The sequence below is a fragment of the Pezoporus flaviventris genome, unplaced genomic scaffold (genome assembly GCF_033815535.1).
Source record: "Pezoporus flaviventris isolate CSIRO_AGI_PZ_B2104156 unplaced genomic scaffold, CSIRO_AGI_Pfla_v1 ptg000141l, whole genome shotgun sequence".
NCBI lineage: Eukaryota > Metazoa > Chordata > Aves > Psittaciformes > Psittacidae > Pezoporus > Pezoporus flaviventris.
Genome location: NW_026892689.1, coordinates 355,525 through 377,424, shown reverse-complemented (window position 1 = coordinate 377,424; position 21,900 = coordinate 355,525). Strand labels below are relative to the sequence as shown.

At 35.9% G+C, this 21,900-nt stretch overlaps 1 protein-coding gene across 1 annotated transcript in view; it reads right to left on the bottom strand.

The window, feature by feature from the left end:
• The window catches only part of MCTP1 (multiple C2 and transmembrane domain containing 1), a 259,309-nt gene that overhangs the window by 76,346 nt on the left and 161,063 nt on the right, over positions 1 to 21,900 (bottom strand). Inside the window, exons 12-15 of the mRNA XM_061479092.1 lie at positions 21,606 to 21,708; positions 21,146 to 21,247; positions 20,721 to 20,795; positions 18,765 to 18,884 (exon numbers count right to left, since the gene is read on the bottom strand). Of these exons, the coding sequence (XP_061335076.1) occupies positions 18,765 to 18,884; positions 20,721 to 20,795; positions 21,146 to 21,247; positions 21,606 to 21,708 (400 nt within the window). The remainder of the gene's footprint in view (positions 1 to 18,764; positions 18,885 to 20,720; positions 20,796 to 21,145; positions 21,248 to 21,605; positions 21,709 to 21,900) is intronic.

Here is a 21,900-nt window from a genome sequence, read left to right as displayed (position 1 = left end):
AAGAGTTTGATCTAATTGCTTGAATGTCATCACAGGACAGAATATCTTAAAATAGATTACCAGGTAAATTTTAAATTACTTCAAACATTAAAAATGCCTCTTTTTGTTACGACATTGTTCATGATTATCCCTGAAATGCAAGTTTCACATCACTGTAATACCCCATGCACAATGAGGTATATATAGTGTTTATATGCTGAGTAATTAATGAAAAATAATCAGTTCACTCAAAAAAAAAATAATCCAACAAAAAAAAAAAAAAAAACAAGGCAGAAGGAGAAAACAGGTCAGGTAGGAAAAAACCAAAAGTGCTCTATAGCAGCCTTATGGTAAGTTTATTATGAGGTACTGTCTTATATCCTCACTTGAGACTTTAAGTTTAGAGGAATCTACCATAGAACCATAGAAGTGTATTTCTCTGTAATATTTCTGCCACAGACCCCAGAAGATTTCTACCTACTGCTACTTAACTATGAAAAATTAAAAAAGATAACTTACATCCCCCAGACAAGCAGCTAAATGGTTTCCTGTCATGTTTTGTGTAGCATTGTTTTTTCCACACACTAACAACAGAAATACAGAGAATACAATATAAAGAAGAAAACCCTACCAGCCATGCCTGTACATGGTTTCTTTTATCATGCTTCACAAATTGTATGTATGTCTACATAAACCTGTGTATGACCTGAATATAAAATACCTTGACATGAACATGTGCACTGCTGTGAGGATGTAACAGGAGATTTAAAAAATAAAATGTTATTAAAACAAGTTTGTTGTTTTTTTTTTTCAAATGTATAGATAGAAAAGCCTCCTTCCCTTAAATTTCTTTTTCCCTTCTCCTTTCTCTAGACAAGTATGTTCTTTGGTTTGATGAAAGTTTGTCCCCCTGGGCATTCTGTTTCCCTCAAGGACCCTTGTGTTGGAAAACGAATCCCTTGTCTACCAAATTACGACAGTGGCTATGAACAGCAGATGCCTTTCTAACTTGGCCACTGACACGACAAATTGAAGCAGGGCCTTCAAAAATAAGTCAGCTTTCCTTGTTAGCCATGTGGAAAAGTTGTCCAGGCAAAACAACCAGTAAAAAACACTCTTTTCTCAGTTGTTATTTAATGCTTGAGTTCCTGTAACAATTGCAAGGCTGAGGAGGTTTACATTTAAAAAAAAAAAAAAAAGAAAAAAAAAAACCAAAAGCCCACAAAACCCCCCAAATAACCCAAGAGAAAAAAGAAAACACAAAAAACAGACAAAGAGTGTCTCAGTGTGTGGGGGAACTTAATCTGTGCCTCTCTGCTCCATGACAAAAATGCCTTCTATTCTAGCAAGAAAGGGAAAGGCTGGAAACTCCCATGCTGATAGCCCTGATCTTTTTCTGCTGCTACAGTGAGTCAAAGGTTAGTTCCCTCCCACCTGCATCATACTTTGCTGCTTCTAATACACAACCCAGTCTTCAGACAATACAATTAAAAAACAGTTTGTTCACGGGAGGCTCCCTCAGACGATCAGTGTTCCCTTCTCAAATATCCCAGTCCAGCACACAGACAAAATTAACTTGCCCAGTGACAATAGCTTTGTATGATTTTTGCTGTTATTGTGCCTCAGTAAGGTTAAATCCAATCTTAGCAAAATACAAAGTTTTATTCAGCATACTGAGATCATGGGTAAGGGTGATAACCAGACTTTTGTTACGACCTCTTAGGAAAAAAATAAACCTAGAGACATTCCGCATTTAAGTGACCAAAGAGCAACTCCAAAGGAAAATAAACTGTCATTTTAAGACTTGAAATGTTGATGGTTTCTGGAAATTTACCGGGGGTAGAGGGTGGAGGGGATAATTCTGCAAATTATCTTTGGAAGTTAAACTCTAAAGATTTGCAGAACAGTTTTCTATCTGAACAGTACTGGATTTAAAAATAATGCCTATATTGCATTTTTTTCCTGTTGCATATTTTACTAGTTGAAAAAGCAAGTAATAGCAGCACTGGCAATAGGTTATATCCCCAGTACCAACAGCAGGGTTGATGTTCTCTGGGTGACCTGATGCTGATCCAGTGGTTTTGGTGAAACTTGGTCACCACTAAGTCAGTAGGCAGCAACTCAAGAGACAGTTGCTGACCCAAATAAGTACAGATGAAACTCATGGAGAGGAGGATGAAAAGAGTTTATTCACAACTGTACAATTTACCTTAACCAGCAGCTAAAGAGACTGCAAGTGACATGTATTTTGCAGGACAGAGAAGAAAATGTGAGACAGAATTGTTTAACTCTGCTTATGTATTCATACCTGAATGACAGTATGTTAAAATGGTGTTACGGCATCCCTGCCCGTGGCAGGGGGCTTGGAACTAGATGATCTTAAGGTCGTTTCCAACCCTAACTATTCTATGATTCTAAAACAAATAATTATGAGAGAACATTGTACCTCCACATTTCTTCATGAGAGTGATCTGTTGTGCCTTCCTTCACCCATCCCACAATAAAAAAAAAGGGTAAGTCTTAGGAGTGAGTCACAAGGCCAAACAACTTAATGCATAATCTTTAGGCTACTGTTTTAAGATCACAGATTGTCATCAAAGTCTGGAAATTATGCAAATAGTACTAGCTACATTTAGAGGTCTGTTCAAGTAAAAGCTTCCCGACCTACATAGTAATTGCGTCTCAGAAAAGGCAGCGATTTTTTGTGCGATGCAAGGGTGCTACCTACAGGCCTTCGTGGACAATGACATCCAGGTAAAATAGGGAAGAAAAGACCCTATCTTTACGAGGAAATAGGACAGAACTAGCATTATCACTAAACTAAACCCTTTTTAATTTCAGGCTAAAGAATCTATGTTTTACCGATTTTGTTTTTGTTTGTTTTAAATTCATAATCACAGAGATCTTCAGTTAACCCAATTTAATCTTAAATCTTATGATGGTACTTCAATTTCTTTTTTATTTTCTTTCTCTCTACTTGAATAATTTCTGGTATTATTTAAAATAGACTAACTTTCTTTTTTAGTAACAATTATTAAACAACCTCTACACTCTTCTGACACATATTTCAGGCATACTGTTATTGCTAAAAAATTTTGACCATAACTACTGAAAAATCACATTCAAAGATGACAAATACTGCTTGGTCTTGTAAGTATATTAAGTTACCAGACAGGAAGTATCTGTATCGTATTACATATAGTTCTTATTCTATCTGTCTTGTGTAATCAATGCTTCATTCAACACAGTTGCATCTGTATTGAGAATTACTTAACAATAGCTGAAATACAACAGCATGTCTGATATTGGATGCTTCGGAAGGTTTTCTAATCTGAGTGTATGCTTTTTCTTCCCTGTGCCTTTTCTACATTCATCTCTTCCTCACACAGGTCAGATATAGCAAATACTTATGCATATGCGTAAATTTACTCCAGGGGACAACCCTACTGATTTAAATTGAATCATATGAATTTAACAGCACAGGCTCAGTTTGTTAACTTTTCAGAACCAGGGTGCCTTACATTGTGCCCGCTGCCCTGCAGACATCAATGCAGTATACAACCAGCAGATAATGATAACAGCAGCAGCAGCAGCGTCTTCTTTGCAATGATGTTCTGCTAACATTCAGGCAAGCCACACAATGCAAAAGCAGTGCATTTTGGCTTTCAAAAAAGATCTGACATCCTTTCTCTCTTAGTTTTTGCTTGTTTGTTTTGTGGGTTATTTTGTTTTGTGGGTTGTTTTTTGTGGTTTGTTTTCGTCTGTTTGCTTGTTTTTTTGGTGGAGTTTTTTTTTTGTTTGTTTTTGTTTTTGTTTTTTTGAGGGGGAACAGTTTCAAAGTAGTATAAACCCAGGAAAAAATAGTAATATTATTAAACATATTTATATCAGATAAACATATTTATATCAGAGTAATAACTTAAAAATATTTTTTCTTCCAGATACTGCACTCATCACTTCTGTATTTAAAGGACGTATTTTTATATCTGTATTGATGAAAGGACATCAGATTGTCACAACTACAATTATACAATTAGATATATTTAAAATCACTGCAATGCTGTGAAAGGGGAATTTTAAAATGTTTGTTTTCTTTGTCTATTTGTCCAAATCCTAAATACTTCTTAGGGACAAAATTTCAAGATATACTTTTTACTTGTACCAAATAATTATGACATTAAAGATTAATAATCTGATGAGCTGAAAAAAAAATGCGTTATTTTTACAGTCTCAGTTGAACAGAGCAACTAGATTAAAGCACTTTTCTGAAATAGTTACAATACCTTACTAATTCCAGCTTGGCTAGAAACACAGAAAGAAAAAAACCCCACCTCAAACCCAACATAAACATTGATTAATCAAAAAAAATAAATCTCAGAGAAAAAACAACAGTATTGATGTATGCTATAAATTAAAAGTCTTCAGCAATGATACATGACTTTTGCTTTAATCTTATGCAACTGAAATAGCTCTTAAGGACAAAAAGTATTGAACCTACTGACACTGATTTGAGATTATTTTTCAAAATATTCAATTATTGATGATTTTCAGATGAAATCTCAAGAACAGTTTTAGCAAGAACTAGCAGCTATTCTTTTTCTTATTTTTAGAAATTGGGGAAAATGTTTGCTTCATTTTAATGACATTCTACATATAATAATATAATTACATCACAATTAAATTAGTTCTATACTATTTTAATTAAGAAGATGATAATCCTGAATCATTTTTAATAGGAATGTCTCACTATAATTAAACTGTTCAGAAGCATTTAAATGAATGTTGAAGAGAACCATACAAGTAACAGCACAATCATAACAACTTTGCTCTGAAATTAATATTTAATTAATTTTAAAATACTTTATGCCTCCTATATAGTTGTCTGTAAATTATTTTTAGTTGCCTTTCCCTGCTTAAACTTATTAATAGTTCTCCCAATTTTTAATTGCATAAGAAAGCTCTGTGAGCAATGTTCATGGGTTGCTAGACAAACATTAGAAAAGGGAAAAGTTCCTACTAGCTTTTGCATTAGGCTAACTAAATTTTAAATCATATGCCCACGTCTTTTTATTAATTACCTTGACAAACAAATGCATCACATATAATCTCATTTTGGTGTCTTATGTTAGGTGCAAAAATAATTTTCTTCCCCCATATTAGATTTTTTTAATCCATAACCAGTATTAAATTCTTCCAAAAAGTGGAGATGGCACATGTTTGTAACACCCACCTAGTTTTATGATAGAAGGAAAACCATGGCTGGCTGATTACTGCAAAAATATTTCTGGTAAGGAAAAAACATCAAAATAAATTAAGCACATTCAAATATTGGTTTTGGTTTTGCTGCATGCATATGCAACACATGCATTTCCAGCTTTTAACTGCTGTAACAGTATGTTGCATGAAGTTCCTACCAGGAAAACTGCTATCACTTTTTTTCTTTTAAACTTTTCCTTGAAATGTTCTCAAAGTTGTTCAGAACACCGAACCAAACTTAAAAAACAAAATAAAAAACATTTCCTTTACGAAAGTTTGATGACCTTTGACATCATTCACTATTTAGAAAACCATAAAAGAATAGATAACAAATATATGACTCACAAATTATCAATTATGAAAAATTATTTGGGGTAGAATGCTGCACTAATGCAAAAAGATGGATTACTTGTCACAAAACAATAAAGCTTTTGTTTGTGAATCCAATACCTCATTCCTTTCCTTTGCGTCACAAAACTTAAAATGATTTTTAAACTGCATTAACTTAAAAAAATACAACTATCATAAAGGTGAGCACTGAAAATGCCCCCAGAAATACTCTGTCATTTTTTAACCAATTTATACTTTATATTTGACTACCAGCTCTAAAAACCAAAAAGTCAGCAGAGACTAGATTCATCACAGAGCAAGTAGATGGTCCTGTACTTCAGAGATGCAAGGGCGTGTTGGTTCTACCATGCAGACCTTGAAGCAGTCTCAAAGAAGTGCCGTATTTGTCATTGCCTGGCAGACGATGGAATTTAATTAGTCTATAACCACATTTTAGAGCACAGTCAGCCTGTTTTGAAGCAGTCCTCCTGCATTAGAATTCTTCCGGGGTTTTGGTTTACTTTGCTCTCTGTAAACTGGAGTGGAATATTCGTGGTTTTAATATAAAAAGTGTGAGAAAGAGTGGATGCCTGCAGAAAACAGAATAAATACCAGCCCTGGAGTACCACAGTGCACTGTCATCAGCTGTCGAGAGGTTACCTATGAAAAACCCTGGCCAGTGATGCAGCAGAGGATTCATTACACTGACTGGCAAATGACAGGAGTGTTCAAATCAGGAAATAAACTGAGATGAGTTTTATTTCCACCCAGAAATCACAAACTCTCTGATCAGCCTTTTGCCTTCCCTGCAAAGCGCTTGTGGCATGACATTGAGAGAAACATAGCAGCAGGAATGCTACCCATGTTTATAAAAATAACTGCTACAACTCTCAGCTCTAGTTTTCACAGACACATTTTGCTCTGCCTGCATCAGAATCCACAGTCATCTTTGGTCCTACCAAGTGAAGGCACCTGATTTAAAACACCGCCAGCTACAGCTCTTAACTATCTCACACTGTGAGAAACAGTTGAATGATTTAATTAAAATAATTTAATTTAAATTAGGCGTATTAGACATTGTAAGTAAAGGAGCAGAGGGGTGAGTGCAGTGATCCAGAGGCAATGAAGCATACCAACCAGAGATTCCCAGGTTCAGATCCAGGGTCAGATATGCACTCCCGGCTCCCAGCTTTGGCTGGGAGTGTGCCTGGATGTGGCTGCCTCTGTTTTGGGGAGAATGTAGGGGCAGGGTTGTGTGTCAGGGGGGATTAAATACATTGTCACTCACTAATAACAGCTGCCAGATGATGAGAAACCACATCAAGTTCTTAACTTTAACTTTGCTAATCAGCAAGATCAGACTCCTACAAATGGATTGCAATTTCTTCTATTGAAAAAAAAAGGAAAAAAGAGAAAGTCTAAGGAGAAGTTTGCATTTTTACTACCTAATCAGGATGTAAGGCAGTGAACAAGCACACAGCTGTAAAAATAAACTTTGATGGAACAAAGTACTTGACTTTTTTTTTTTTTTTTGACTTGACTTCAATAGGACAATTTGCAAAGGCTGTTTTCCTATGCAAGCAGGACAAAGGCTTTAAACACTTAATATAATCTTATTATCAAATGCTGACCATAAAGAATGAATCAAGAAGATGGAAATTTTATTTAAGCATTTTGACATCATATTCCTCGAGGAAGTGGAACTTGAGAACAGCAAAGCTCTCCTACATTTACTGGGAGAAAGGGAAAAAAAAAAATAACTTTGTAGAAAAAGATCTGAATAGCCTTTACCGTGACCTGCTTTACCAACTGGGTCAGCTGTTGGCCAAGGCAAAATATCTACATTCACTTTCCAGATACTTTTTTCCTCCATATTCTCCACAGAGACAGAAACCTTACTTCTTCAGTGCTACTTTTAAAGTAAATTCAAAGCAGTTGGTTAATGGCAAGGCCACAATGATTTATTTTTTCCTTTAACCTATGACTCTGATAAGGCTGCTTTCAAAAATGTAATGGTTACCCAAGCCGTTTATGGCTTTAACAAACCCTTACTTCTGCCCCCTCCTCCACACAATGCAGGCTCTATTTGCACCCATGTGATACTAAATTACAGATAAAGTTACAGCAAATTTGTTTTCTCAAAAAAGCAGTGAGGCCTAACATCTCTTGAGTAATAACAGCCCCGGCTTTCATTCAGAAGTAGAACTGGAGTAATTTTCCCCCAGAAACAAACGTTTCTCCCCTCCACAATGGAGCTGTTCTTGCTGGTTTGCAGGTGCTCAGGTGACAACCTGAGGATATCTGACCCGGCAGGACCACCCTGCTGTGGTCGGTCATGCCAGCGGTCTACAGCACTCATAAGCTAGGCTAGCGGAGGCCACTGTGGCTGCTACGTCAGGACGCATGCTTGAATGCATCAAGTTATAGAGATGGGTCTTGGTCATACCAATCGAATCGAGGTAGCTAATGAAAAAATTGAAGCAGCCTTGAAACAATTGAAGCAGCCTTGGAACAAAGCAAAAATACCTTTAGAGCTTAAAAAACCCACACAACCCACACACAAAGTGATTCTTGTCTGTAAAATGAATACTGAAACAATAATGATCTACCAGCACTCTGAAGTCACTTTCCAAATGCTTTAGCTAACAGACTGTGATGAAGAAATAACTTTTTAGTGATAAATGAATAAATAACTTTTTTTATGAGTTTCACCAGAGTTGCACCAGGGAAGCTTAATATCCAGCATTAAAAAAACTATTTAGATTGATTTGAATCTGTAATGCTACAAAGATAGCGACATAATATAGAAAAAAGCTCAAACAGGAGATTTCATCAGTTACTTCTTCTTTAAAACAAATCACTCAAAAATGTCTCTGTGTTTACTTGTGGTACCATTCCTAAGAGATAAAAATCAAGCACATTTAGGGAATAAGCACTAAGTGCCTTATGCTGTTAATCATTATCTTGGGAAAATTATATTTGTTTTATATACTAATACAATGACATTTTTATTAACTCATAATCCCTCTGCTAACAGTGGTGCTTTAAACCACTAATAATTAAGATGGCAGTAAATATTGAAAATACCTACTTTCAAATTTTTCAGTCACATTAAAGAGATACAGTATCTGCTGGTAATGTAGGTTCTTTAAGGGAAAATGGGATATTTTATACTGAGAAAAAAAAAATAACTTCTTCTTTATTAATGAAAAAAGGCTTAAATAATCATTAACACTATGCCTTAAAATATCAACCACTCATCTTCAAAGGAATTAGATGATTTTAGTTACTATTAATACACTTTTCCTGGAAATTGAAGAATTTGCCATTGGAAAATAGAGTTTTGAATATGTGTACCTGAGAGATTTTTTCTCTCTCATATAGATTGAGAACAGACATATCATACAGGCTGACTTTATTAAGATAAGAGTAGTCCAGAAAGGAGCATCTGAAGCTAAACAGACAGCATGTACTAATATACTTAAAAATTGCAGAGCAATACAAGGAAATAGCAAAACCTCATGCATTAGTCCTACCAGAGCTAATACTAAAGTAGAGATTTACCTTCAGTTTAACATGTTTACCCCTCAAGTTATGATTTACAGGGGACATACTGAGTGCAGAGATATACATTAATACTGGCTTGATTTTTTTTTTTAATATTAAGTTTACCCAAATATACAGTAACACTTCCTGTAGCAAAAATTCAAAATATGTACTCAGTATATCAAAAGAGAATTCATTTTATCCATTTGTAAGCATTTCTTTGCTACCTTTTTATTTTTTTAATCAGGTTAGGATGCGTCTGTCTCTTGTTCATTAATGAGCAGTGTCTGCTTGCAGAGACCAGTCAATTAGAACTGGAATATGTCTAATCACAGCTACTACATGACTGCGGAGAGAAAATCATGTCTCCTATTCAGCCGGTGCTGCACGCTAATTGCCCAAGGAGTTCCAATTGCATAGTACGAGTTTTAACAGGGAATGTTGCAGAGCTAACAAATAGCTGCGAGAGCAGCGGTCAATCTCAAATAAACAAGACTAAATTATGTCAATTTTTTGCTTTTGCAAATCAGTGGGGTCTTCTTAGTGTACTTGTATCTCTGGAAAGCAGTTGGTATCTTGTCACTTCAGAGCTACAGTAATTGTGTGGATGTTATTCATGGAAATGTACAAATTCCAAAGATCTGCCATGCAACTCTAAGTCCATCCAGTAACAGCTACAGCCATTTAGCTTATAGTTACTGATTTATACTGATACATTTTTCCTCTTCAGTAACAATTCTGGTCATAACATTAATAATCTCTCCTGAATAACTGTTAATACTTTTTCTGGAATAAATAAAATCTACCAGTGAAACTAAAATAAATTATGCTTTTTAAATTAAGTCTCCCTGTTTACTGAAAGTAATAAACAGATTCTGTGATATAAACAACTATTATTTTTCTTTTGAAAATTAAATGATTAAAGTAAATAATATAAAAATAAAAATGTTGGTTTTAGCAAACAAATGGCTATGAGGTTCACAGGCTTTTTATTTCAAGGTCAACAGAAATTCTCCTCTCCTGCAGAAGCTGAACTAATAAAGAGTGACACTTGGTAAAAATTTAACATTCCATCCACACTCTGAGTGTTTCATGTATTAGAAGACTACCCAAACAACGTTGTTTCCTGCATTAATACTTAACAAAAAGGATCTTCAAGGCAGTTTTTGTTCCTCTTTGTATTGCTATCACCTGTATAAAAAGTTAGTGTGCAAGACAGGCCATTGGAAACACCCAACTTTTACATGGCTAAGGCTCTGTGAGGGTTTTCTTCACAACTTTTAAGCCATTATGTTGGCCTTTAATTAAGAAATTTAAGCAAGCATTCTCCCATGACAGTGATCTGCTCAATGTGAATTTTTCACATCCTGCCACAAGCAAGTTTCCCCAACTGCGTCAATAAGCAGTTTTCCTAGTTTAGCTGTAAATGCCCAGTTCCTTCCTAGGACTTTCCTACATGAATTTGAGTGGAGCTCAGGAGAAAACAAAGCTTCTTGCACTGGAAGTCCACCTCAAGCTGAAGAGGAAAGCAGAGGGGCCACAAGAAAGAGGCAGAAGAATGACACAGTCAATTTCCACTTCAATTTCCTGCTGTTCTGATGGGGAACAGACTGATCATTCATTCTCCCTGCCAGTTCTGCTGGTTCTGGACACCATCATAAGCAGCATTCCTACCTGCCAGTGATTCCCAAGCAGTAAGCAAGCTTTCAAACATTCTCTGGTCCAAGCCAGACAATTTTGGAATGGGAAGCATGATACATCTTTCTTTGGCTAAAAATGCAGGATAAAACTGTACGTGGCAGACAGTCCTTTTTACAGAAAAGGGACAAAATTTTCCATGTCACTTTAGAAACAGCTTCTTAAGGGTGTTTTTCTTTACTTAGAAGGCTTTACTTATAACACCTATAAAATCAGTTGCTGTCAGTCACATAGCATGTGCGGCACCAGTGGAAACTAAGTATGCTTTAAGCCTTTTTTTTTTATATCAATGCTCTGGATTTCAGATTCTGCAATCAAAACTGACATTATAAAATTGCATGTCAAACAATATCAGCAGGACAAATATTTTTAGGACAAATATTTGAAATATTACAAAATTACTGTGTTTTCATGCCAGTAAAATTCAGCTATTGAAAATTACTTCTTCCACACAGGCACAGATGATTATAGTATCACATACCATCTACACACCTATTAAAGACGTGACTACTCTATAGGGATGAGTACACTGAAGATTTCTTAAGAACATTAGAAAGAAACCATTATCTTCATTTCTGAACAGGCTGTCCTTTCTGCTTCTTTGCTTGATTTTCCTTACTTGGGCTTTTCCTCACTAGTATGCAACATATCTTATTGCTTCTTTCTTTACTAGACACCCTTTTTGCAAAACATTGCATTACCTATTGAATGGCCCAGTAAAATCTGTGTGTCCCATACTTCTTTCACTTCGAAGGAAACCATTATAATACCTACCACGGCAGAAATAAAAAGGAAGTAAAACACTCTTTGTGACATGATTTTATAATGTGTCCATTTTTGTGTCACTCACAAATAAAAGATGAAATAGTAAGGTACTTTATAATCCACCTATGTGTATTAAAGTAATTAAAGTCTAAAAGGCCAAAATTTCCTACAACGACTGTTAAAGTGCAACTCAGGGAACACAAGGATGAAGGGATACACAACTACTTCCTTCTTAGAACAGCGTTACTAAATAATTATCCAAATTTAATATCAGTGCTATCTTGAATATTTTATATCCTGAAGAGTTTTGTGCACTCAAGAGGAAAGTCAAGTAAGTATACTTGATGCAGTGCAATCCCTTTCTGGATATGTAACCATGCTGGGTTCAATGCAACCATCCTGCAACATTTCCAGTGACACCAGGCAGCTGGGAATTGTCTTGCACAATTTGCATTATGGGAAACGTACTTCAGAGCAAGACTGCAACTCATGTGAATTGGCTGCCTGGAGTTCAAGTCACTTCACTGCCCTAAAAGGAAATCTAAGCTCTGATAATCAAAAACTTTCAGTGCAAAGTTTCAGTTTTCTAAGAAGGGAGAAGAGGAAAACAGATGGGAAGAATGGCCTAGTAGTGAAGGGAAAAGTCCAAGACTTGGGACACTGATGCTGTAGGCTGCTGTGTATTTCCTGTTTGAGAAATCATAAAACAAGGAAGGTATTTCCCCACACTGCACAGCTAGTTTTGAGATGGAACACTTTAAGATCATGAAGAATTTAGAATGGAATACAGGTAAGTACCTAAAAATAGATATAAAGGTAAAATAAACACCCAAGGGAGCAATTAAAGTGCCTGAAGGTAGAGCTGGTGTTGCTTTAGACACCACAGGGTGGGTACCCCAGTTACCTGGATGGTGATGGTTGAAGTGACACAGAACCTAAGACAGACACATACCTCCCTGGAACAGCAGCTGGTAGCGCACAGGATGCTCGAGGTTACTGAAAAAAGCACCAAGCCTGCACTTAGGCAATGAATCACACCATTAAACTCGTTTAGCAAGTATTGCATTCACTCCATGAAGGAAGAGAAATGGAAGTGATTTATAAAAAATAAAAAAAAAAAAGAGAAAATTTACATATAAAAATATTACCCAGTCTTTCTGTGTGCCCCATTTACAAACACACAATGTTTCAAACACAAGACATAGACTGATGACACCAAGCATCATTCTACACTGGCATCATTCCTCAGTTTTAAAGATAAGTACAGAAGGCTTTTTTAATCACTGCTGCTGCTGGTATGTTCTTTAGTTATGACTGGTTAATGGCTTTCAGGATTTCAATGGTCAGATATACCAGGATCCGCTCTTTTTTTTTCTTCCCTATACCACTTTCTAAAACCTGGCCCACAGTATAGCTAAGTGCTTCAGAGAGCTCAAATCCCACTGTATTTCTGCAGTAGTCTCACATTAGTTCTTCTGATCTATAGAAAATCAGGAAAGAGGAAACAGGATTTAGATTACTTTTTGTCTGCTTTACTTCTGCGGAAAAAAACCCCAACAAAAACGAGAAAAAGCACAGCAGTCTGGTCTACTTCATTCTCTTTCTTGCTGGTGAAGATACATGACAAAAGCTCAAAGACTCTTGCACATGTGTGCGACCTGCATCAGAAATGAATCTTGTATCTGGCCTTGCCACTGCCATGACACTTTACCTCTGAAAATCTCCCCTTCAAGAACAGGCAGTTTTGACAGCAACAGGAATTTCTGGAAAGGTTTTTTTCAGAATGCAATACATTTTTTGCAACTACCTCACCAGCATTTCTTCCAATTTCAAATTCTAGACAACAGGTGGCAAAGACAACATGATGGTCCACTGAACAGCAGGTTCAGTAAAAAGCAATTTGAAGGTGTTTACTTTATGTCCTCAATAATGCTATCAACAGTGGCAAAATACATGCACTCTCAAATATATCTGCAAAATTCTGATTCTCCTACAGTGTGGAAAAAAAGGTAAATATCTAGTAGCTAACACAAGCACATTTCCACTCCTGATGGCACCCACACTCCCAAAACATAATCTGCCCTTCAGCCTTGAGTGAAAGTTACTTCTAAAATACATAGTAGTGATCACCTTCCTTCTTACTACGGAAAAGCTAAGTAAACTGACCAAATTACTTTACTGTCTTATTTCCTGCTAGGGGCCAGCCCTGTTTTTCTCCTGTTTCCTTCTTAGTTTGAATTAATTATCATGACACCACCACAACTAAATGGCGGATGTGCAAGAGAACCAACTGTTGCTAGATATGCTATTATGTCATTTTCACACACAATTCTGTAACATTAGAAGACAAAGTGAAGGTAAGTTAGACCTGACAAATGACCTGGATGCAGGGCAGGTAATTTTAGCAATATTTCAGTCTGAGAAAGGAGAGTATTTTCTGTGTGCATACACACATATAAAAAGATTCTGAGGAATATGAAGAGAAACAGGAGAATATGTTCACAGGAAGATCTAATTTGAGGATGTATTGAAAAGCATGCATGTGATCAGGCCAGGGTACTCTGCTTCTAAATGAGAAATGAAACAAGTTTATTTTATAAGTAACAGTTAAATGTTCAAGCAGGTAATTAAAGTGCTTTAGTGAGACCATTTTGGGATACCAAATACTTTGAAGATTATATATTCCCTCATATTTCATGTTCAATGTTCCTCTAAGTAAAATATGTTGTTCCCTTTAGTTAATCAGTTATGAATTGTACTTTAAAGGTAAGGGGACATTTTTGATAATGCACATATTAAACTTTTCATTAAACTACCAAATTTAAATTCTACCTTTTTGTGCACTCTGACATTTTTGTCTGGCATTTTCATTAATTTTGCGACATACATAAATGTAGCTGAAATGTTAACTGATCAATACTTTTTCTCTCTCATGTAGCACTACAGCAAAGCTCCCCAAGGACCATGCAGCAGTACAGAAATTAAATGTGTAAAATATCAAATGTTAATGTTAAACACAGCGGCACTTACTGTGTAACGACTGAAAAGGCTAAAAGAATTCCAAATGGACAGATGGTAGCACAAATTATCTACAATCACATTTAAAGATTAAAGTTTGTCCCGTAAAATAATTCATTGACTCAAGTTGAAGTGTGTCCTTTTACTGATAGCTCAGTTGTCCAATTATTTTTGTGCTCATTACAGTGAGAAATGACAGTATTGGAAAAAAAGTGTGCACACTTTTTTCCCCCTACATTGCACCCACTGACATCTGCAAGAACACAAATGTCTGGTCAAGAAGCTGATGGAAATTAGGCCCAATTTAGGAGACATTTGAGAGCCCACAGTAGATTAATCTAAAGAAAAAACATCCCTTTTTCCATACTGTAATAAAGTTCTTCAGCCTGACACATACCATATTAATTACTGATTTAAAAATATATAAAAATTAACTGCTAAATTATCCAAAGGTCTGTTTAAATACAGAAAATCAATCATACAAATTTACAGTGAAGGCTCTCTCTACTTATACCATTATTTTCCATTGCATTTACTTTCTTAAGAAGCATTAACACAGGCACATAAAATATTCTTATCAGCCACTAGACATAACAGGGCTATATGTAATATAATAAAACTGTTCTGGAACTCAAACACTATTTTAACATTGTTGCTATAGACATTTAAGAGGAAATATATATGAATAAACTGTGGAGAATATAAAACCTTTTGATGGTTCAAATCCAAAGACATATTCTAGCCAGAGCAATCTATGTTTCATGAGCTATTTACAAATATATTTGAATATCAGAAAAATAACAAATAATATGTCACAGTTAGATTGGCATAAGAACACAAAAAGTATTTCTGGGTAGGAATTATTGTTTTGCTCTGAATTACTGAGGCACAAAAAAAAAGTGGAGTGAAAACCCTAAGTCATTCAGACAAAATCCCCAGTGGAGTTTAACAGAAACAGGTAAAACATTCTGTAGTTGAGGAAGTGCATCATCTGGAACACTAAAAATGTAACTTCTAGGTTTCTGTACTTCTAGGTACATCAGGTGCAAAACTAGTCATTGAGCCAGTTCATTTGAAGAGATTTGAGAAAGAACCATTGTCCCAAATAACATAATGGTTTGAGACAGCTGAGCTCTGGAGTATAAACAATCAGCAAGCCCCTTCAATGAACACATATAGTCTTGATGACCAACACTGTGACTCTCCAAGGAGAATGACATTAAAAAGAGCTGCAGTGAACACCTCAGAGTGCAAAGAGCATAAAGCAGGTAACTGCAGCATGTTATAGAGTCACCATATTAATGGAGGCTTTATGTGGGTTTCGAAGATGAGTCCGCCTTTCCAGATCTTTCTTATTATTAACAACTATATTTCTAGTCTGCCAGAATTTCCACCCCTGTGGCCTGCTGTATCAGTAGCCCCATCAGAAAGTAAAGACCTGAGGAGAGATACAAGACAAGGGTACCTGTAATTGTAATGGCAGGAACTTGGGACAGTGGGAGATCTGAAAAATCAACCCTCACACATGTAATTTATGTGATATGGCTGTAAATCTGTATCGGAATGTTATCCATCAAGGTATGTCTTCAAATCCAATAGGAAAGAAAAAATGGTTAGTTTAAAAGTTTACTTCTTGTACATTATTTATTCATCTGAATGCAGAGTTGGAATGCTCCAAAACAGCCTATTTCTCATCTGCTTTCTGGCACTGTTATTTCACTGTGATATTTTCTAACCTCTGGGAAATAACTTTAAGAGAAGATACAATCGGTATAGTAGTGAAGAGATGAAAATGATACATACAGGTAGAGGTTTTTTAACAGACTCTATTAAATTGAAGTGTAACCTTAATGTAAGCATAATTCAGCATCACACATGCAAGTGGACCACTCTCAAGATTTTTTAAGGGCCTACGGTAGCTTTGAAACTTCAGAAACCATCTAAATTCCAAAGCTTGGAATTCCATGATCATGATAGAAGTTCACACAGATTTGACTTGCCTAGAAATATCTTATCCATTTTTTGCCCCACAGAGGGATGTTTTGATCTTTGGGGAGAATAACACAAGGTTGAAAAGCACAGGATGCACTTTGGATGCAGAGCAGGAACACATCTGTCAAGTCTCAGCACTGATGTAGATATAATATATCTGTAACTGCCACAATCACCACATAGCAAAACAAATCCTAAAAGGAAACTAAGAAGAGCAGGCTTTTAATATATATATATATTTTTAAATTGTAAATATGTATATAAAAATAAAACCAGGAACTAGTTTCTACCGCAATACGCTAACTACAGCTCTCCCTGCTCAAATTCTGTGTTTTACATATTTCCAGCTACTTATTATGACACTGAATTTCTGTTATGATTGGAAACAATTACAGCTTCACAGCAACACAACTTTTTCTATGGCCACAGGACTGCACCATGAGAAAGAAATAATTTCACTAGCCTCATAGAATAAGATGTCTTTCTATTTCCCTTTCTTCTACAAGGAAGAAGTGGGTTTTCCATACCCATATTAAAATCAGACTTAGCCAGATTCATACTCACTAACAGGAGCAGTAATAGCAACATGAACATTTAAATTTTAAGTAGACACCAGCATTTTCCTATGAAATTTTGATCACTTTAAACTGAAATTATCATTTTTCTAAAGTAAACAGTAGCAAGTTCTTTAGATTTTGCACATATTGTAGTTACTACAGACATTAGTAAAAGTATAAAATCCCTGAGTGCTTCAACAGCAGACTTATCTCCTCTACTCCTGATGAACATTGCAACCAAGGACTGGGAGTGGGCTGCCATCCTTTCACAGGTTGGATGGTGCTTTGAGCAATCTGGTCTAGTGGAAGGTGTCCCTGCCCACGGCAGGGGGCTTGAACTAGAAGATCTCTATAGTTCCTTCCAGCCCAAACCATTCTATGGTGATGATGACAGGCTACAGCAGATTTTAACAAGTCCTGCAGTACAAATGGAGTCCTGCTAAAAGAAACTTCCTGCAAACCAGATAAATTTAGTGACACACCAAAGTACGCCATTTTACTGTCCATCACAGCCAGTTCCACTGCCTGGATTGCTTTCTCCAGAATTGAGGTATCTGAGCTTCAGGCACCCAACCTAGGAGCACTGTCACCAGATTCCCTTTATATTATTCAAAGCAACACCAAACCCATGTTCATATTCATGGTGAAGAGGCTCATAATGTCAGCATTAAGTCAACTTAATAAATTTAGATATTCCAGAAACTGTGCCCAAGCATACATGTTTACTGTTGGCAAAAACAAAGAGAAAAATAAACAAACAAACAACCACAAAACCAAATAAAGAAACAGAGATTTCGGTCTTGTTTGTAGCTCATACAATTTTGAAAGTTAAAATATATTCATTTAGGAAACAGGCGTTAACCTACAAGGATGCTTGGAATTTTCTAAATTTAACAGAAAAATAAAGGTTAATATTAGTGAAGCTAATGATTATGGAGAAATAATTTCATTTAAATCACTAGAAATGAATTCACTGGAAACAACTATGATCAGAGCTTGATGACTACAAGATACTAATTTGTTTGCATTAATGATTTTAAAGTTGGTTTTGTTTTATTTTGGGGTGGTATTTTTGTTTTGTTTTGCTGTTTGGTTTTTGTTTGCTGTTGTTTTTTAACCAAGAACACTAAATCTTAGACAGGAAGTGACTGTTTGGGTCCAGAGTTTTGTACTTCTAAAAAAGTTACACGCGTAACATATATTGATATGTGAAGGGTAAAATAACACTAAGTTTACATTCCTGATATGTAAAAGAATCCATGAAATACACAAAACAAATCTTAAGAGTAAATACGTGACATACAATGGGGCCACACAAAATTTAATGGAGGTAATGTGAGAAGCTCAAGAATGTCATCCATAGTTCATGTACTGTATTCTGAATTCTATCACTCTTATTAGTACAATTATAAATCTTTAAAAAATCCAACTTTCTATCTTGTTTGTGTGACATTTTAAACTTAAAAATTGAAAAAAAAAGTGAATAAACATGACTTAAGGTATCTTCATAATGCAAAGTTTAAAACAAATAAATAACACCCCATCATGTCAACACTGTATTATTTCCCAGTCTATAACACAAATACACCAGGGTCATTAACAATAATGTAAAGAAGATCATACCAAAAAAGCAGCGAGACTTCTTGAGGGAGAATCCCAGTCAAAGCAGCTGCTAATGTAGTAGGCAGCATTTATGAGCACAATGATGCAACGCTTCATCCGGATAAAGTTTCTTAACAGCAGCTATTGAAAAGATGAAGTAACAAAAATGTTTCAAAACCCAAAAGCTTCAAAAGAGGCTGACACTTATAATATTGTCATCCTTAGTTTGGGTGAAGAATGAGAAAAAACACTAAACTCTCAAGCTCACAAACTGAGAAGGATAGTTTAAAATCTGAGAGTCTTTTAAAAGAGAGAATTTGTTAGTTGTGTCAATTTATATTTGTTGAATTAAATTCTGACAAGTTGCTGTTTAGTTTCAAAAAGCCACATAAAAAACTTCATGAATTATTTTGATATTAAGATTTTACTGTGCAGGCAAGACTTTCCCATTCTCAGGTATTCTAGCAAATGTTAGCCTTTTTGAATAAAAAGATGCTGCAGAACACTAAGTTGAAACCAAATATAATTACTGCTCTAATCTAATTAAGATCACATGCACCTTTTACATTCATTTTTCCTTCATTTTTATCAAATTTGTCTGCTGTGATGAAAATTTTGGCCACATGGTTGTAAGTATCTATCAAAGTAACTTTACTCACATACATTCAATCTATACAGATGAGACAACAGTGGCAGGTTTTAAATCAGGAAGATACCCTTAAATCCTCTAAAGCTGCATTACACTTGACCACAAAGAAAAGTGAACAAACCAGGGAATGATTTGTGTAATGGATATCACAGAAAATGCTAGTTAAGCAAGACATGCTCACCCTTGTAAAATGTGGATACTTTAAAATACAACCACATCAGTTATACAAAAAGTTTCCTTTTTTTTTTTTTAGCCTCACCCAAAGTGGTATTGTAGTGGGGTATCCCATTCAAGTTAATCAAAAAATCCCAATCAAATGGAAGTAGGTATTTAAAGCTTATTCTTCCTGCCATCCACAAAAATCACAATGCCATTTTCTGTTATGAAAATGGGGAGAAGAATGAATCTTGAATAAAAGGCCTTGCTGCTTCTTTGCTGGAACAACAGTACAAAATGCAGCTTTAGTAACTGCATTACTCACAACACTAAAGAAAGAAATATTGTGCCTCTTGAAATCTTTTTTAATGAAATGTATAATAAAAATAAATAAAATACATAAATGACATAAAATTAATCCAGCAGATAATTAAAATTACACTTAAGTCTACTAGCTTTCAGCAAAATAAAAACCAGTTCTGAGACCTTTGCCTTTTTCAGTACAAACAAGAATCTCACTCCCAAAGCCCAGAGAAAAGCTCAGTTTTCTCCATATAAAATGCATCATTTGTGGAACCTATAAACCTTAATCAAAAGTAGTTCAAGTAGAGAAAAAGATGTGTTAAATATATGTTACCAAAACATTAGAACTGTGTGTAGCAAAAGGGGAAAAAAAAAAAAAAGTGCAGGCGTGATTTCTCCCCATTCTGTGATTTCCTACCCACAGGACTCTTCGAAGTAATAAAGACTTTTCGTCTGCTTTCACCACTGATTCAAACCTTACTCAACTAACTTATTTAAAATTTGGCTAAAAGAATGTTGAAAGGCTCTCTACCCTGCAACAAATGAAGATCTTTCGGGTCAAGGTTAACAGCAAAAATTTATGCAAGACTTAGTTTACATGCACCTGTGCTATAATCTGATATGTGTGGAACCTGATGGTTTCAACTGTGTTCTTATTCAGGTATTTCATGGAAATTAAGCTGCAATTTATAGAGGAGACACAATAAACCCATGTATTTTGTTTCTGCCTTTTCCAGCCTATCATATTCTTTTGTAAACAGGTAATGAAAATGTTATTCTTTACCCTCAGCAGTATGATACCAGATATGTGGATGTGCACACTTGATATTAAGGCTTTCAGAAAGGATTACTGTTTCCTTACTCTTTACCTGTTTAGACAGTCTGTTTTCCTCTTCAATGTACTTCACTTCTTTGGGCATTAAGGTTCGTATGCTGGCTTTCACCTACACATTAAAATGTGTGTCAGTATTTCAAGCTCACTCACTCCTTACTAGTAACACATGCTTCAATTTGCAAAACCCACCAAGTTTCAAAGTCATGGCTGCCAAGCCTGTAAGCGACACGTAAGTGCACAGAGGCATGGACTGCTGTTCCATACGCTCACAGCAAAAGCAGTGGCAGCAGCAGCAACAAAAAGAGTGGGTGTGCCAGGCAGTGGCAGAAGAGTATTCTGTAGTATACATCAAGGTTTAGAGAAAATGAGGAATGACAGAAATTCTCTACAAATCAGGAACAAAAGCTTTCATGAAACTGAACTCTTTAGCAGTACAAAAAAGCCAAAGTTAAGACTTACAGCATTAAAAATCACATCTATTTCAAGATAGATGACCCCCTTTGTTGGCCCTGTCAGCTGCTTGTTTTTCAAGACGTAGGCTTTCTGTTCACCATTTTGAATCTGCAGGAAAAGGACATGACAGCCGTCTGTCTCGCGGTCTCTGCTGAATACACCCCCCCGGCGACCCCTGACCCTCAGCTGCTGAAACTGACAGAGAACCCAAAACAACTGTGGCAAGTCTGACAAGTACCTGTTCATTACCAGCACAGAGTCTGTCAGGAAAAATTAACTATCATGGGATTCAACATGGCCGTGAATTGAGTATGTTAAAATTTTAGTGTTCTTATTACAGACCTTGGTTGAGAAATGACAGACACAAAGCTGCAATTTTTTTTTTTTTTTTTTTAATAATTCCTTCCCCCCCCCCTCCCTTCAGCAGGAAAAATTCAGAGTGGTATGTCAGGTGAATGGAACTTACAGACAGCAGTGGTATAGCAACTTTGCCTAGAAAGTCAGCACTGCGATCGCGGTCTTCATCATAAACTGTCACTTCAAGCACAGAGTGGATGTCTTTAATATTGCTACAAAGGGAGAAGCACACACAGAAGAGAGAAGTCATCTACACCAGCGAGTACCAAAGACAAAAGCGTGAAAGGTTAGCAAAAAACATGTACCCATCTATTTTTGCAAGCTGTGGCAGAGAACAGAACTTAAGCACATGAAGCATCCTTCCATGTAATCGAAATGCTTTCTGAGGGCTGTAGTGGTCATGC